Raw genomic sequence first — 18243 nt, 5'->3', positions numbered from 1 at the left:
GGCCTCAGCCCCTGTCCTGTCCTGAAGTCCTCCAGCCTGACTGGTGTCCAGCCCCTGTCCTGTCCTGAAGTCCTCCAGCCAGACTGGTGTCCAGCCCCTGTCCTGTCCTGAAGTCCTCCAGCCAGACTGGTGTCCAGCCCCCAGCCCCTGTCCTGTCCTGAAGTCCTCCAGCCAGACTGGTGTCCAGCCCCTGTCCTGTCCTGAAGTCCTCCAGCCAGACTGGTGTCCAGGCCTCAGCCCCTGTCCTGTCCTGAAGTCCTCCAGCCTGACTGGTGTCCAGGCCTCAGCCCCTGTCCTGTCCTGAAGTCCTCCAGCCAGACTGGTGTCCAGGCCTCAGCCCCTGTCCTGTCCTGAAGTCCTCCAGCCAGACTGGTGTCCAGCCCCTGTCCTGTCCTGAAGTCCTCCAGCCTGACTGGTGTCCAGCCCCTGTCCTGTCCTGAATTCCTCCAGCCTGACTGGTGTCCAGCCCCTGTCCTGTCCTGAAGTCCTCCAGCCTGACTGGTGTCCAGCCCCTGTCCTGTCCTGAAGTCCTCCAGCCTGACTGGTGTCCAGCCCCCAGCCCCTGTCCTGTCCTGAAGTCCTCCAGCCTGACTGGTGTCCAGCCTCTGTCCTGTCCTGAAGTCCTCCAGCCTGACTGGTGTCCAGCCTCTGTCCTGTCCTGAAGTCCTCCAGCCTGACTGGTGTCCAGCCCCTGTCCTGTCCTGAAGTCCTCCAGCCAGACTGGTGTCCAGCCCCTGTCCTGTCCTGAAGTCCTCCAGCCTGACTGGTGTCCAGCCCCTGTCCTGTCCTGAAGTCCTCCAGCCAGACTGGTGTCCAGCCCCTGTCCTGTCCTGAAGTCCTCCAGCCAGACTGGTGTCCAGCCCCTGTCCTGTCCTGAAGTCCTCCAGCCTGACTGGTGTCCAGCCCCTGTCCTGTCCTGAAGTCCTCCAGCCAGACTGGTGTCCAGGCCTAAGCCCCTGTCCTGTCCTGTAGCTCCCTGGTCCCTCCTGGGTTTTACTGGGCTCTTTCGGCTGACCGTCAGCGACTTCTCTCTACCAGCATCATGATCGCTCGCTCCTTGTTTGTGCTTCGCTCTCTGTTTCTCTGTCGCTGCGGGGTGTGTGTGTGTGTGTGTGTGTGTGTTTCCGTCTATCATTTATCCGTTCCACTTGTGATCATAATGTGTGCGTGTGCACATGACTGAACCAGCGAACACGTCGTTACTCAGTTGAACAGCAGACACAAGCATCATCTGTCACAGTCAGTCAGCCAGTCGGTCAGTCACTCTCTCACTCTCTCACTCTCTCTCTCTCTCTCTCTCTCTTTTCTGTGTGGATGTGTGTGTTTCTGTTTCTATATATTTCTGTCTGTCTCCTGTCCGTCTGTCTGTCTCTGTGTCTGTCTCTGTCTCTCTCTGTCTGTATGTCTCTCTCTTCTCTGTCTCTGTCTCCCTATCTCCCTGTCTGTCTCTCCCTCCCACTCTCTCTGTGCTCAACCGTTACTTGTATAATTGATCGCCCGCCGCCTGGTCAAACCCACTCCCACTCCCTCCATTTTTATTTTTATTTCTTTCTTTCTTCATCGGTTTCTTTTAAATAATTTTTTTTTTTTTTTTTAGGTCCCCAGATACTCTCCTACTCTCCCCTCCCTCTTCACCCCTCCCGTCACCTCCCCCTCCCCCAACCCCCACGCCCCTCAGGCGGCCCATAGTTACCCCCCCCTCACCCACCACCCTCTCCCTGCCACCCCCTGCCCCGCCTCCCGTCCTTCATCCTGCCGTCATTGTCTCCTGACTCTCCCCCCTCCCCTCCACTTTCCGCATCCCCCTCACACCCCAACCTCTGCCCCCCCCCCCTCACACCCGTCACCCCCTTCCTCTCCTCCCCTCTCTGTGTCTTCATGCCTGAACCTCCTCTCTCCCTCCCCCCTTCCTCCATACCCCTTCTCCGCCCCACCACGTCACCCTATTCATTCATCGAAGTGTCCCCCTCCACCTCCCTTACATGCCTGTGGTTTTACCCCCACCCCCCACCCCCACCTCTGTCCCCTCCTTGCCGACCCCGGCATGCACGCCCCATGTGGGGTGAGGGTGGGGCATGGGGCGGCAGAGAAGTTGGAATGGGGGGAAGGGGGACACTGCCAAACGGCCAACTTCATTCCCCGTTTCTTTTTTTCTTTTTTTCTTTTTTTTTTTTCAGATATAATATTCTAATTTCTGGAGTTATTGTGCATTTGTATCCCATTGTGTGCGGTGTTGGACAGACCAGTTTTAATGTTTAGTTTTATTAATTGATTGATTAATTTGTTATTGATTTATCTAATTAGTTGTTTGTTTGTTTATTTATATATCCATCTATCTGTTCATTTATTCATTCTCCATCTATCTGTTCATTTATTCATTCGTTAGTTTCTTTATCTACTTGTTCATTTTTCTGTGAAGGACTGTGGCGTGTGTCATCTTCATTCCCTGAATGGTGGCGTCAGTGAATGGATGATCAGATAAATGAGTGAATGAATACGGAGGAAGGCAGGAAATACTGAAGAAACAGAAAAACAAGCTCCTCTGTAGTTTCTTTGTTGTACCGAAACAAACCAAAGTCTGACTTTTTCCCCCTTTTTTTTAACGAAGTGGAATGTATTCTCAGTTTCGATATTTTAAGAAAATGATAATTTTTTTTTTTTTAAATCTGAACGAACTGCACAGTTCTCTTCGCCGTTACGTGGACAGTTCTCTGAATTTCTATAAACCATAGACAACAGTGTGTGTGTGTGTGTGTGTGTGTGTGTGTGTGTGTGTGTGTTTAAGAGAGAGAGAGAGTGTGTGTGTGTGTTGTGTGTGTGTGTTTTATTATCTATTTCTTTTTGCTTGTTAGATTGATTATTCTTTTTTTTTTTTTTCAGAATGTGCTTGACGTTTTACTTTCTCTGAGACGAAGAGCGTGCAGTTTCTATGGTTTTTTTCGAGGCGGATATTGTGTAATGGCATCTGGCCGTTCTCCCAACACGGGTTGAACACACACACACACACACACACACACACCCCCGCCGCCACCCCCCACCCCCCACCCCCCATCCCTGCGGGCCCCCTCCGATACTTTTTCCAGTCCCAGCCCCCCACCAACACTCCTGCTGCACCTTCTCTCCCTTAAAATAAATTAAAAAACAAACAGAAACGGGGGACAGCATTCAGTGACTTACAGCATGTGTTTTACTAACCATGGCCGGTGATTGATTTCACTTCCCTGACGCGCTTTATGGGGAGACAGAGAGCGGAAGGGAGGGAGGGGTGCAGAGAGAGAACAGCTCCATCATCAGACCAGACAAGAAGTTTATTTCGTGTGTCCTCTGGGGTCAGGCATGAAAACGTTACTTTCATGTACCTCTTGCACACACCATACAAACAAAAAGAATGATGCGAAAGTGAGCCAGGTCGAGTAAACACGCAGGTTATATACATTAACAGGTATATTTTATTTTCCTTAGCAATGGACACAAATCGCGAACTGACTTGGTCATCATAGTTCCTTTAATAATCAAGAAATTATTTCATGTTCTGCTCTTAATCCTCCTCTTCTTCTTCCTTCTCCTCCTCTTCCTCTTTTTCCTGCTTCTTCTTCTTCTTCTTCTTCCTCCGATTCCTCTTTCGCTTCCCTTGACGCAGTTAATCAAATTAGTTCCTGCATTCGTGGAATCACCCTATCTCGCTGTCCCCAGCTAAAAGCTTCAAATAAAATGAGTGTGGCAAGGGACACAACTTCTGAGAAATGTGTGGGTGGGGAGAGTCAGAGCTGGAGAAAGGGGACGAGTTGGATGGAAGGAGAATTGCACGGGGAAGGTAAATAAAATGTTGGACCGGTGAGAGCAAGGGAGAAGGATGGTGGTGGTGGTGGGGAGGTGTAAGTTGGAATAAGTCAAGATTCGTCAATCCACGTGGGTGAGCTAATTATCCCCGACTTGAACACAAGTCCCTTGTAAGCACGATCGACAGGAGCCGGTTCATGTAGTCAGCGAGATGTCAGTTTTGTTTGAAGACAGTTTGCGAGTAAATGAGAACTGTTGCCATTGTCACTGAGGGTTCGTTTTCTGCTGTCATTCGATCCACATTGAGAGAGAGAGAGAGAGAGAGTATGTATGTGTGTTTCAATTCCTTCCATATTAGTGTGCGTTGGTGGGTGTGCTTGTATGTGTGTGTCTGTCGCCCATCGAGTACATAAGTGCTTACGCGTGTTTGTGTGTGGATCTCCATCCTCTCTCTGTCTGTGTCTCTCTGTCTGTCTCTCAGTCTCTGTCTCTGTCTGTGTGTGTGTGTGTATCTCTGTCTCTCTCTTTGTGTGTGTATATATATATATATCACAGACCACAGGTCCATGACAGCCGATCGATGTCACAGAAGAACTGGGGTCCACATCAGCGGTGTCTGATGTACGTCGTTTGCCTGAAGAGGCCAGGGATGAGAGAGAGGGAGAGACAGGGAGACACAGATACAGATACATGTATTATGCTCAAGTGAACACACACACACACACACACACACACACACACACACACACACACACACATTGATTAGGCCCAACAGACGGTAGTGATGGTCCATCGGAAGTGGACATTAGTCTGTGAAAACACCAAACACGTGTGTGACTGATGCGAGTGATAGACATTGATCAGTTGTTGGAGGGACTCGTTTGGTTTTGCCACCACCGTGGGTGCAGCTGTGTGGAGGGAGGGAAAGGGGGGGGGGGGGACATGGAGACTGGGGGAAGGGTGGCAAGGTGTGTGTGTGTGTGTGTGTGTGGAGGTGACGTATGTGTTCACTTAAGCATAATACATGATTATTTTAGAGACGTACGTGAGAAGAAAATCTGAATGTCTTAAAAATTTGCTTTGATTATCTCCCCCCCCGCCGTCCTCCAGCCTCCATCCGTCCCGACCCGCATCGTCAGGCAAATAAATGATTAAATGAATATAAAAAAAAAACGGAAAAAGAATGATGAGCTTTTCTACTACATACTTCATTTGCAGTCCATTACAGGCTGTAGGGTATCTATATTTTTCTCTTCTTTTTTTTTCTTTTTTAATTAATGATATCTGGTCGTTCAAACATGATCGGTCGGTCGCGAAACTAAACCACATTCCCACACATGTAAATCTCAAGACTGTGGGAGTCTAATTTTCACAACACACACACACACACACACACACAAACACACACACACACACACACACACTTTTTCACTCACTCACCCACTACCACATGAAGGCAAGAAGAAAACGCAGGCAAATGGGACACAGTGGTATGCACGCACCACGAAAAGGTGAGACAGAGCAGAGAGTTAAGGGAGGGGGTGAGGGGAGTGGATCCAAAAAGGATGTGGAGGGAGTGGGGTATGTAGGGGAGAGGTCGTGCATCCCGACCGCAAAGCACGAAGTCAAGGGCAGTAAGTGACCCGGTGGTGGGGGTCAATGGAAAGAGGGGTCGGAGTGGGGTGATTCAGGTGGGGAGGTGGGAGCACAAACGGCTGCTACAGGGACCACATGACACAGTGGTAACCACGATCTGGTGCAGCAAACTAACTGGTGGTGGATATAACAGGGTGGTGTGTGGGGGTGAGAGGGTGGATATCGGATAGAAAGAGGTGGGGGATGGGTGGGGTGGGAGAGGGAAGACTGGCCAGCTAACAACGACCCCATTGATCGGATTTTCTCCTTTCTGCACACAGCCGTCCCTGGCTGGACACTGGTTACCCACACTGCCCGTTCTCATTAGCGCCACAACAAAATCTGGGCTGGGTGGACAGAGGCCAAGGGTGGTGGGAGAGAAGGGGGTGGAACACGTTTGGAAATGGGGTGGCAGAGGAGAGCGAGGATCGTGGGTTAATGAGCATAGGTCATGCTGGGGCTGATGTGTGTGTGTGTGTGTGTGTGTGTGTGTGTTTGCGCATGTACGTGAGCGTTAGATTTCAAAAGTGTTGATATTACAACATGGGTGGGAGTGTGGTTTAGTTTTGCCACCGATTGATCATGTGTCTGCTTGCTGATAGCTCAGGCTGTTAATGACAGGAACGTATTTATCCATTTTTTAATTTTCGTTTTTGACGCCTTTTTCCTGCAGAACAACATGGTTTTTTTATCTTGTTATTTTTGTTTTGCTCCCCGTCTTGTGTGCCGAGCCGTGTCAATGACTGGGTGCCTGTGATCGGAACACTACCTTTGTTAACGATGTGGGGAGGTGAAAGTGAAGAAGGGATGGCGGAGGGGTGTGGTCAACATTGTGTTAACGATGTGGGGAGGTGAAAGTGAAGAAGGGATGGCGGAGGGGTGTGGTCAACATTGTGTTAACGATGTGGGGAGGTGAAGGTGAAGAAGGGATGGCGGAGGGGTGTGGTCAGCATTGTGTTAACGATGTGGGGAGGTGAAGGTGAAGAAGGGATGGCGGAGGGGTGTGGTCAGCATTGTGTTAACGATGTGGGGAGGTGAAGGTGAAGAAGGGATGGCGGAGGGGTGTGGTCAGCATTGTGTTAACGATGTGGGGAGGTGAAGGTGAAGAAGGGATGGCGGAGGGGTGTGGTTAACATTGGGTCTAAGCAGACTTGGTTCGGATGTAACAACTTGTTATCAAATTCCTGAAGGCAGGAAATCTGCAAGTTTAAGACTATTCCCCTGGTTTAAACTGAAAAAAATAACGTCCTTAACTGAACTATAACAGAATTATAGCGGTTCAAATAACATCTTGTTCGCAGACACGCACACGCAGCGCTTTTCTCTCACGTGCTTTCATTCGTATCCATGCACATATGCACCAACGCAAAAATCTTGCTACCGTGAATATCTCCAATCGATGAATAAATAAAACCGATTATGTAAAATATTCTCCCACTCAGAGAACAGAGTTGAGAGAGCGAAACACACACACACACACACACACACACACAGGCGGTGTCAGTTGGAGGTAGGCCACCAGCAGAGGTGTGCGGAAGGTCCCTAGTGTGGGTTGACGAGGCATGAGGCTGCTGTCCATTCCGCCAGGCTGCTGGGGTGCTGCTGCAACAGTCATCCACTCTGTGCTGTAACTCCTGTTTCCGCCTGCTATGAAGGGCCAGCACTGGCCAGACGCGGAACCAACGTGCCGTGCTGCCAGTCCTCCAGGCGGGATGCTGTGAACCTCAGTGAAGCGGCAAGCTGGTACTCCCCTCTTCCCCGTGTGTTGCTGCTGTGCTTGGTGGAGGCTAACAGCAGACAGGGAACAAGTTGCGTCACCTGAGTGTAAGGTGTGGTGGGGGCACGTTATCAGGGCTGGCGATAGATAAAGTCAACTGTTGGGGAGCTCAGCTTTTGCTCTTGACTCGCTGTCGGTGGTTATAGAGGTTCGTGTGCACGTGCTTCTCGTTTAGACATGGCTAGTAACTGGCTAGACATGCTGCTTTGAAAGCCGTTCACTTGAACTCTGTAATATGTGGTACTCTTGTTGAGGAAAGTGGGTTGACTGCGGTATTCGGTGCAGGGAGGGAGATCTGTTGAAACCACCGCAGTCCGTGAGTTGGCGCTCCCAGTGTGTGTTCAGTCACAGCTGAGGAGTAAAGGAGAGTGTGGAGTTGTTTGGTCAGTCTGGATATAGTCTCTTCAGTGTTGACTGAGTTGTACCTGTGTCTCTGTGAGTCGTTTAAAATGGAGGTAGGTTTTGATGTCTGGTTTTAACTACTGTGTGTTTGAAGACGAAGTGGATTTTCCATCAAACAACTAGCAAAAAATCATGCAAAATGGAATGTTAGTAGTGCCGTCCATGTCGTCCATTCCAGTGGTTGGATGAGAAGGGGTTTGGGGGGGTAAGAGAAAAGATTAACATTATTACTTGTGGGATTCTGGTGAACTAGACCCGTTTGTGACCAAATTGTGACTGATGGTCCGTCCATATAATACAGCTATTGTTGTTTTGAAAGTGAAAGCACGGCATATATCATTCTGTTCAGTCAATGGAATATGGTTCAGTCAGTGAACTGTGAAATTTTGCAGGAAGTGTTTTGTTTTGTTTTGATTATAGGAATTGCTGGGAGGGCGTGTCATGTTTGTTCTGGAGAGATATCAATTTCACGTTGAATGGACTGAAAGTTTAGGGAAAAAAACACAATAAAGATTTTAGAGGCGTGAGCAGACCAGTAAAGTTGCTGCATGCGCGTGCATGCATGCATATGTGTTCATTAGCCGGCAGTAAAGTCAGAAAGACTGAGGAGTATTTTTAACCGACGAAGTTCTGCATCAGTGCAGTGACTTTTTTTGTTTGGTTGGGTTTTTTGTTTTGTTTTGTTGTTTTGGGTTGTTTTTTTGTTTTTGTTTTTTGTTTTTTGCTCATAATTGTGCTGTACAGGTAGCGGGTGGATCGTTGAAAACAACTGGATGAGTGTGGTTCCATGAAACGATTCTAACCTCTGTGTGTTGCATGTGAAGAGAGAGAACAATCAATCAGCGGGTGAATAATGACCACATGTATCAGCCACCTCCATCAGGGTATGGCGGATGTGTGATGAGCATGTGTCAGTGAGCACAGTTTTAACCAGTTTTGACAAAGAACTGAATTTTTCTTCTGTGGAACTTGTTTTGAAGTTCCCCGTGGTGGAGACATTGTGCCATTGACACGGCCAGAGCGGAGGGTCACCCCGAGGGTCAAGAATTTGAGGAAGAGCATGAGGCCCGGGGTGTGGGGGTGGGGGTTGTGGCTGTGAGGTGGTGAAGGAGGGTGGGGTGGGGTCACCATGCTGTGCACCCTCCACAGGGCCACCAGGGCAGGCACTTACTCCCGGACCGCCACCCACAGCATCCTGGCTCCTGAGGCTGTGGAGTTGGAGGTGAGGCCGCTTAAGGAGTGTGCAGGGAGAGGGGGTGACTTGGGGTGTTGGTGAGGGGAGGAGAGGGGTGATTTGGGGTGTTGGTGTGAGTGGGGGGGGAGAGGGGGGTGATTTGGGGTGTTGGTATGGGGGGGGGGGGGGCAGGGGGTGGGTTGGGGTGTTGGTGTGGGGGGGAGACGGGTGATTTGGGGTGTTGGGGGGGTGAGAGGGGGGTGATTTGGGGTGTTGGTGTGGGAGGGTGAGAGGGGGGGATTTGGGGTGTTGGTGTGGGGGGGAAGGGAGAGGGGGGTGATTTGGGGTGTTGGTGTGGGGGGAGGGGGGAGAGGAGAGGGGGGTGATTTGGGGTGTTGGTGTGGGGGGAGGGGGGAGAGGAGAGGGGGGTGATTCGGGGTGTTGGTGTGGGTGGGGGATAGGGACGATGATTTGGGGTGTTAGTGTGGGGGAGGGGAGAGGTGGGTGATTTGGGGTGTTGGGGTGTGTGTGTGTGTGGGGGGGGGGTGATTTGGGGTGTTGGTGTGGGGGAGGGGAGAGGTGGGTGATTTGGGGTGTGTGTGTGGGGGATTTGGGGTGTTGGTGTGGGGGGAGGGGGGTGATTTGGGGTGTTGGTGTGGGGGGAGGGGAGAGGGGGGTTATTTGGGGTTTTGGTGTGGGGGGAGGGGAGAGGGGGGTGATTTGGGGTGTTGGTGTGGGAAGAGGGGGGTGATTTGGGGTGTTGGTGTGGGGGGAGGGGAGAGGGGGGTGAGTTGGGGTGTTGGTGTGGGGGGAGAGAGTGGGGGATGATTCGGGGTGTTGGTGTGGGGGGAGAGGAGAGGGGGGTGATTTGGGGTGTTGGTGTGGGGGGAGGGGGGAGAGGAGAGGGGGGTGATTTGGGGTGTTGGTGTGGGGGGAGGGGGGAGAGGAGAGGGGAGTGATTTGGGGTGTTGGTGTGGGGGGAGGGGGGAGAGGAGAGGGGGGTGATCTGGGGTGTTGGTGTGGGGGGAGGGGGGAGAGGAGAGGGGGGTGATCTGGGGTGTTGGTGTGGGGGGAGGGGGGAGAGGAGAGGGGGGTGATTTGGGGTGTTGGTGTGGGGGGAGGGGGGAGAGGAGAGGGGAGTGATTTGGGGTGTTGGTGTGGGGGGAGGGGGGAGAGGAGAGGGGGGTGATTTGGGGTGTTGGTGTGGGGGGAGGGGGGAGAGGAGAGGGGGGTGATTTGGGGTGTTGGAGTGGGGGGAGGGGAGAGGTTGATTCTTTCCTCGTCCTCCTCATCTGTTTGTCTGTCAATATCTGTGGTTTTTTTGTGTGTGTGTTGTTGTTTTTCTCTCTCTCCCTCTCTCTCTGTCTGTCTGTCTGTCTTTGTCTCCCTTGCCTCACTTCCTCTCCTCTGTGTGTGAAAAGGGAGAAACACACACACGCATCCGCAACCCCCCCCCCCCCCCCCCCCCCCCCCCCCCCCCCCCCCCCCCCCCCCCCCCACACACACACACACAGGTTGTTTCTACATGTCTAATATTTAATACAAACATCCTGTGCCGGTCTCTGTGGACGGTCGTTTTAAGCCGAAGTGAAGTTTGAAATGGAAACCACATTTATTTAGGGAATGGGATGGGAAGGCTTGTTTGTGTGATGATCATGGTATTTACGGGAGTGGCGGTGATGATGACAATGATGATAATAATAATCATAAAAATTATGATGATGATTATGATGATGTGGTGGTGGTGGTGGTGGCGGCGAAGAACAAGAAGAAGAATGGATGAAAAGTCGTTCAATCCACATATTCTTGCTCGCAAACTTTTTTTGTTTAATCTCATACCAAATGCTTTTCTACATTTTGATATTCTTCTTTCTTCCTTGCTTGTCTTCTTCCTTCCTTCCTTCCTTTCTTTCTTCTTTTGATCTTCCTTGATAAGCTAGACAAGAGGGAGAAGAATTTCGACGGGTAAGATTTCCTTCTCTCTCCCCAACCCCTGTGTCCCCCCTCGCCCCCCCCCCCCCCCCCCCCCCCCCACCTACACACACACACCTTCCCGCTTCCTGCCCATCCCAGTTTCTTTCCTATACAGATAAAGGTCAACATGGTCATACCAAATATCAATTGCTATACTAACAAACGGAAGTTTTGTTTTGCTTTCAGAATTGTTAATGTTTGGAATGCGCTGCCTACTAGCACAAAATATGCACCAGATATCAACAGCTTAAAAAAAAACTCCTAGATGAAGACCCTAAATTGAAAGACCTTTTCTTTGATGTAGATTGAATATAATGTTATTTTATAAGACAGGCATGCAATCAGACCTAAACAAAGTTGAAAAATAATGAGGAGACACAAATAGCCCGCGAGGCCTAAAGCCAAAAATCCAGTCCGTACTACTACTACTACTAATAATAATAATAATATTCCACAACACCAACAGAACATGAATATTCGGAATTTTTCACTTTGCCAGCCATTAAGATTTGACGACCAAAAGCTTCTTTTGAGGAGGGAGGAGACGAAAGGGAGTCCTCCTTCGATATGGTTTCGGAGGGGGTAGGAGTGGAGGAGGAGGAGGGGGGTGGGGCGTTTCTGGCACTGAACATCATGGGTGTGTAATTCAGGATGATGTGTTGCCAGACGTGTGTGTGATGACATACACGTGCCAGATAGCTGTAGAAAAAGATGAAAACGATCGATGTGGCAGTTTATATACATGTTGCGTCGTTTTCGGTATAAGGTGTTCTTTATCTGTTTTGTTTTGTTTTTTATTGCATCACACCAACTGGTATTGCTTTACTTTAAAACTCCAAACAATAAAGAATCGTTCAGGAAACCGAATTTACTCACGTATGAAATACTGGGTTTTTTTTCTCTCTTCCATTTTTTCCCTACAGCTTCCCAAGCGATTTAGATCTTCGTGGTTGTTAGTTAAGGTTATCTTTGCTTGTTGGTTTGTTTTACAGAATTATTAAAGTGATATTGTTTAATGTGTGTTACAGCCCCTGGCAATGTTCCTTTTCTCTGTGTTACAGTCCCAGACAGTGTTCTTTTGTATATGTTACAGCCCCTGACAGTGTTACAGCCCATGACAATGTTCTTTTGTCTGTGTTACAGCCCCTGACAGTGTTACAGCCCATGACAATGTTCTTTTGTCTGTGTTACAGCCCCTGACAATGTTCTTTTGTCTATGTTACAGCCCCTGACAGTGTTACAGCCCCTGACAATGTTCTTTTGTCTGTGTTACAGCCTGTGACAATTTTTTTGTCTGTGTTACAGCCCCTGACAGTGTTACAGCCCCTGACAATGTTCTTTTCTCTGTGTTACAGCCCCTGAACCGTCAGCGCTCCACCTTCTCCACACGATCCACTTCGTCCCGACGTCGCCAGAACGACAGTCCGTGTACCACGTGCCTTAGAGGCACGCTGCACTGCTACAACGTATGCATCCTGGTGAGTCACGCAGCGCTTGCCCATCAAGATAAGGTGCCGCTAAGATAAACTTTACGAACTCGAGGCAAAACAAAAATAAAAAGTTCATGTTTTTCCCTGACTGACAAGATCAGCGGGCGCGTCAGTCACTGCGGGGAACAGCAGGTTGATGAAATACTATTGCTCAACATTTATTATTATCCTCCGTGCTCACATGTTGACCCCACCGGGATCATGAATGACGGGTAAAAACGTTATGTATAGAGGGTTGGTCTTGCTGTGTCGGTATCAGTATCGCAAGTGGGTTTACTGAATTATGAGGTGTGTTGAAATGCGCCTCTGTCGCTGACGATGAAAAGAATGTAGATATTGCATATAACTGAATTATCCCAGTCTCATTTCCATTCATTTGATTAAGTTCGTCATTCTGATTAAGGCAGAGTCTGGTAGGCTGAGATTAGATATTGCCAATATGCAGAGTCAAGACAGATACAATGCCTTTGTAACCTATCCTTGGTGTAGCCTGTTGTCCCGTTAACTGTGCCAGTGGTCAGTGTGTTGTGGAGACAGTGATAGTACCCAGTGCCCAATCCCTGGAGACAAGTGGAGACAGTGATAGTACCCAGTGCCCAATCCCTGGAGACAAGTGGAGACAGTGATTGTACCTAGTGCCCAATCCCTGGAGACAGTGATTGTACCTAGTGCCCAATCCCTGGAGACAATGATTGTACCCAGTGCCCAATCCCTGGAGACAAGTGGAGACAGTGATTGTACCTAGTGCCCAATCCCTGGAGACAAAATAAGGTTCTCTGAACAGCAGAGTTGAAAAACGACAACAACAACAACGACGACAATCAACATCATCATCAGTCATAAGAAGAAAACCTCTTTGGTTTGTTACCTTAAAAGTTGACCTTCAACAATGTCGTGCAAGCAGACTGCTTGTAGAAATCCTCACAGTTTTCTTTTTCCTATTCTCTATCGTTGGGTCGGATTGAATGTCATGAGTGTGTCGTATATCATTCCCATCTATTCCAGTGCGTTTGGCGAGAAGAAAAAAACGATTTAAAAAATAAAAACAGCTACACCCAAGATTTCCATTTTGATTCCACTTCTTTATGGGGCACCCGGGAGTGATCTATCAAGAACAGACACGTTGAAGAAAGAGAACAACACTATCAAGAACAGACACGTTGAAGAAAGAGAACACTATGAAGCACAGACACGTTGAAGAAAGAGAACAACACTATCAAGAACAGGCACGTTGAAGAAAGAGAACACTATGAAGCACAGACACGTTGAAGAAAGAGAACAACACTATGAAGGCACAGACACGTTGGAGAAAGAGAACAACACTATGAAGCACAGACACGTTGAAGAAAGAGAACAACACTATGAAGCACAGACACGTTGGAGAAAGAGAACAACACTATGAAGCACAGACACGTTGAAGAAAGAGAACAACACTATGAAGCACAGACACGTTGGAGAAAGAGAACAACACTATGAAGCACAGACACGTTGGAGAAAGAGAACAACGCTATCAAGCACAGACACGTTGGAGAAAGAGAACAACACTATGAAGCACAAACACGTTGGAGAAAGAGAACAACACTATGAAGCACAGACACGTTGGAGAAAGAGAACAACACTATGAAGCACAGACACGTTGGAGAAAGAGAACAACGCTATCAAGCACAGACACGTTGGAGAAAGAGAACAACACTATCAAGCACAGACACGTTGAAGAAAGAGAACAACACTATCAAGAACAGACACGTTGGAAAAAGAGAACAACACTATCAAGAACAGACACGTTGGAGAAAGAGAACAACACTATCAAGAACAGACACGTTGGAGAAAGAGAACAACACTATCAAGAACAGACACGTTGGAGAAAGAGAACAACACTATCAAGCACAGACACGTTGGAGAAAGAGAACAACACTATCAAGAACAGACACGTTGGAAAAAGAGAACAACGCTATCAAGCACAGACACGTTGGAGAATGAGAACAACACTATCAAGCACAGACACGTTGAAGAAAGAGAACAACACTATCAAGAACAGACACGTTGGAAAAAGAGAACAACACTATCAAGAACAGACACGTTGGAGAAAGAGAACAACACTATCAAGAACAGACACGTTGGAAAAAGAGAACAACACTATCAAGCACAGACACGTTGAAGAAAGAACAACACTATCAAGCACAGACACGTTGAAGAAAGAACAACACTATCAAGCACAGACACGTTGGAGAAAGAGAACAACACTATCAAGCACAGACACGTTGAAGAAAGAGAACAACAAAGGCATGTTTACTTTGCTTCCTCCCACACTCCTCCTCTGCCTGCGTGCCGCCCAGTTCTCAGTAAACTGATTCGTGACGATCTTCCTGCATCCAGTTAGTATTGGAAATTTACAACAACAACAACTACTACAACTACAACAACTACAACAAAAGAAAGAAAGAAGAAAGGAGTGCGTTTCATTTAATTTGATACAGATTTTTAAGAAATCTGTTGCTGTTGATTTTTTTATAAGGCTGCTACTCCCTTTGTATTAAAAAGTAAAAGTTATTCATATATAAAGATGCTACTCCCTTTGTATTAAAAAGTAAAAGTTATTCATATATAAAGATGCTACTCCCTTTGTATTAAAAAGTAAGTTATTCTTTGTCGGCGTGGCAATAAATATGAAATATGACTTTCATATGTGATGGACTCGGGGTAAGGGTAGGGTTGGAGTGGAGTGGAGACAGAGATAAGTAGGACAGGGGATAAGGGTATGGTTGGAGTGGAATGAGGAATAGTAGAAAATAGCAGGTTCCTGTGCAGGCAGGAGCATATGAAAGCGGACGCCCTTTTAATTGTTTATTCACTACAGATATTACAGGAAAACAGTGCCTGCAAGACACAAACAAATAAAAGCCATAAATACAATGTCAACGTTGCATGTATGTATAACAATGATTATACATGAGGCAAAGACCAAGACTGGTAGAGTACCCGCATCAACAAAGCATAAAGGAGGGAACCAAAACCAAACCGAAACACAAAAACCATATTCTACAATGCATGAACACCGGAAGCACCATAAGTGGGAAGTCATTCATTCATGGATGTGGGTAGCATGGAGCATACGCAGTGCTGTGCCTACCTCTGGGTTTGGTATTTGCCCAAAACAACTATATGCAACTCCTTTAGTCAAGTACCATTAATACTAACATACCTTATAGTAAATAATAACAACATAATTATCAAAATACAACAAACTCATCCTACCAACTCCAAATGGGAAATCAAACCTCAAACTTAGTACATAAAATATTTAACATATAATTTATAAATATACTCACTATACAGTAAACACATACACAGTAAACTCATAAAAGTAACATGCCTGTTATTCTTCCCCAAGACCATGCAACTAAAGGACTAGGGTTATACTTAATTAGTAAAGTAACCAAACAATCTAATTCATGAAAAACTATTTCAGCTGTATTAAATTTAAAGCGACTCAAATGATTCAGTCATCATGTGGCACTATACCGAAGTATGCAGTATAGGAGAAGGCATGATAACTGAGCTGGAAAGACTATTACTTGGTCTGGACTAAGCCACAGCATAAAAATAATGCATACATGTGAAAACCAAACACTGACAGCCAAAGACTTTCCTAATACATTTAAACAGTGCAGTTACGGTGGTTGTGGCTAAGCTGATTTACTAGAAGTACACTGACAGTATAGATTAGGAAAAGCTCATACTGTGTCAAAGTGACTCAAATGAATCAGTTTATCATGTAGCACTATACGGGAATAAGCCATATAGGAGAGAGCATGATAACTAACTTACAATTAACAGACTGATACATATCAGGTGGTTTTAACCAATAACTGATATTAATCAAACACTCTCTTGTAATCACCTCAACAGAATACTTCACACATCTTAGAGTACTGAGCACACTGTAGCAGTACAACCGAGATCAGCATGTAAGATAATACCTGAATAGTAAACAAGATGGAGAATCAGTGGCTTAGATATAATACTAGCAACCTGACAGACCAGAGAGTAAGTGAAGCACCATCATGGCTTAACCATTAAGTGGTGAATGAACTTACACAAGTTATCCGTTGCATCAAAGCCAAATATGAGCATAGCTAAGCTTGCGCTCAACATTTAAATCGTCTCTGCTGAAGCGGGGATAAGTAACCTAACCTTCAGTGACAGCAGATGAGAGAGAATGAGTCATCCCCTAGAACACTCTGGAACAGACTATCTTGTGTCCCGAGACGTCATTGACTGACGTAAAAAGAATCAAATGGAATACTTCTACGAACATATGACGACATGGCGATTTTCTAGATCAATCATAGCCGAGCTGTGCCTAACATGTCAAAGCCATAACTAAACAAAGAATTAACTGAACAAAGCAACAACTGAACATACTTATATGAACACAAGTACTGTGTCGAAGAATACCTTTCACAAGTCAACACATTCTACACAATAGTACTTACAGCAATACGTAGCGAGATGTTGCTGTTGTGGGAACAACACTGACTACTACACGGCAAGAGACAAAGAGAGCAGGTGCTGGCCGCGGCTGGCTCGGGTGTGGAAGTGACCACTCATCCTACTACCTACTATTGGAGTTTAACGACCTATTGGCGTCTACACCCTTAAGGTCAAGTTTGTTCGGTTGGAGTTGATTTGACCACTCATCACCCGCTCGGCCAGTTTATACAAATTAGGCGAACTACAAAGACAATCACGTGGGCTGCAAACCAGATCGTCACTAATCTGAAGAAATCTGATGAGAACTGTGTTTGTTTAAAGGTGTTCAGTGACAGATTTCTAAATGACTCCTGAACCGATTTACGTCGGATAAGTTGCATAAGAAAGAGCTCAACACCTACTTTATAATGAGTATAAAATGAAGTGTTGGTTATTTAAGATGAATTTATAATCTTAATTTAAGTCACCTGAACAGGGTCAGTTTTAACGAGCTCGTCGCTGAAAATTACAAACTGCGTTAAATCAGTTTAACGCAGGCAAACATAAATGGAATAGATTTAAAGATGGAATTGCGACGATTCTGCCAGTATATAATACTTGTAGTTTACTGATCTGACAAAAGAGGTATTAATTAATTACGGTGGAACAGAAACACAAGTTTGCGCTCAGCCAATGACGTACCGCGACGCGACACTGGTCGAGCCGTCAGCAGGTGTTCTGGCGAGGACAAAATGATGTAAGCGGAGTGACGTCACACATTCTGGGCGCGGGTAAGGAGGGAAAAACGTCGTCTGCTAATACAGCTTGTGCGTGAGGCAAGCTACTTTGTATAGCTTGTGCATGAGGCGTGAGGCAAGCTAATACAGCCTGTGCGTGAGGCAAATATTGGAGCAAGCATAGCGCTTGGTCACACCTCCCCCCATCTTTTGAAATCCATCGTCCGCGATGGTTAATTAAAAGTAACTCTTGTGAGCAGACTTAGCTGGGCATCAAACAAGAATTATTGGGCAGGTAAGGGAGATAATTTTGCTGATAACTGATAGCTAAGTGAATGTGAAATGACTGCAACATTCTTAGGAACAACACCCTACTTCTATATTCAAAGTGGCTATAGCCAAGTTAAGATAAGAATTTGGACTTAGTCAAATGCATCCTAACTTAACTTTGAACAGTTTGATTTTGAGAAGGGGTCTCAATTAGGTAAATACACTATGAAGATGGAAAGCAATCATTTGTGTGCCTATCAATCTATCTCATCACTGTCAGACGTGCATGTAAGCAAGCATACATGTATAGTAGCATAGATTATGAACATACTTTGCATTGCTAAGACCTTGTGACCAGCTAGATCACAGGTTATGTTAAGCAAGAAGAGAAGAAAAAAACATAAAACATGAATTTGTGCAGAAATATCTGAAAATGAAAACAAAATTACAGCATGAATTATTGTAGCATGTTCATAGACATGAAAACATAAAGCATTGCATAGGCCATATGACAATGATAGGTCATAGGAA

General features: G+C 46.8%; 1 protein-coding gene across 2 annotated transcripts in view; it reads left to right on the top strand.

Annotated features, from left to right (window-relative positions):
- The window catches only part of LOC143295352 (uncharacterized), a 132701-nt gene that overhangs the window by 94668 nt on the left and 19790 nt on the right, over window positions 1–18243 (top strand). For both annotated transcript variants that reach the window (XM_076607005.1, XM_076607004.1), the window contains one exon: window positions 12098–12220. In XM_076607005.1, the coding sequence (XP_076463120.1) occupies window positions 12098–12220 (123 nt within the window). The remainder of the gene's footprint in view (window positions 1–12097; window positions 12221–18243) is intronic.

Source organism: Babylonia areolata, chromosome 20 (assembly GCF_041734735.1).
Source record: "Babylonia areolata isolate BAREFJ2019XMU chromosome 20, ASM4173473v1, whole genome shotgun sequence".
In the NCBI taxonomy this organism is placed as follows: Eukaryota; Metazoa; Mollusca; class Gastropoda; order Neogastropoda; family Buccinidae; genus Babylonia; species Babylonia areolata.
Note: the sequence above shows the minus strand (reverse complement) of the source record. Positions and strands in the feature narration are given on the sequence as shown.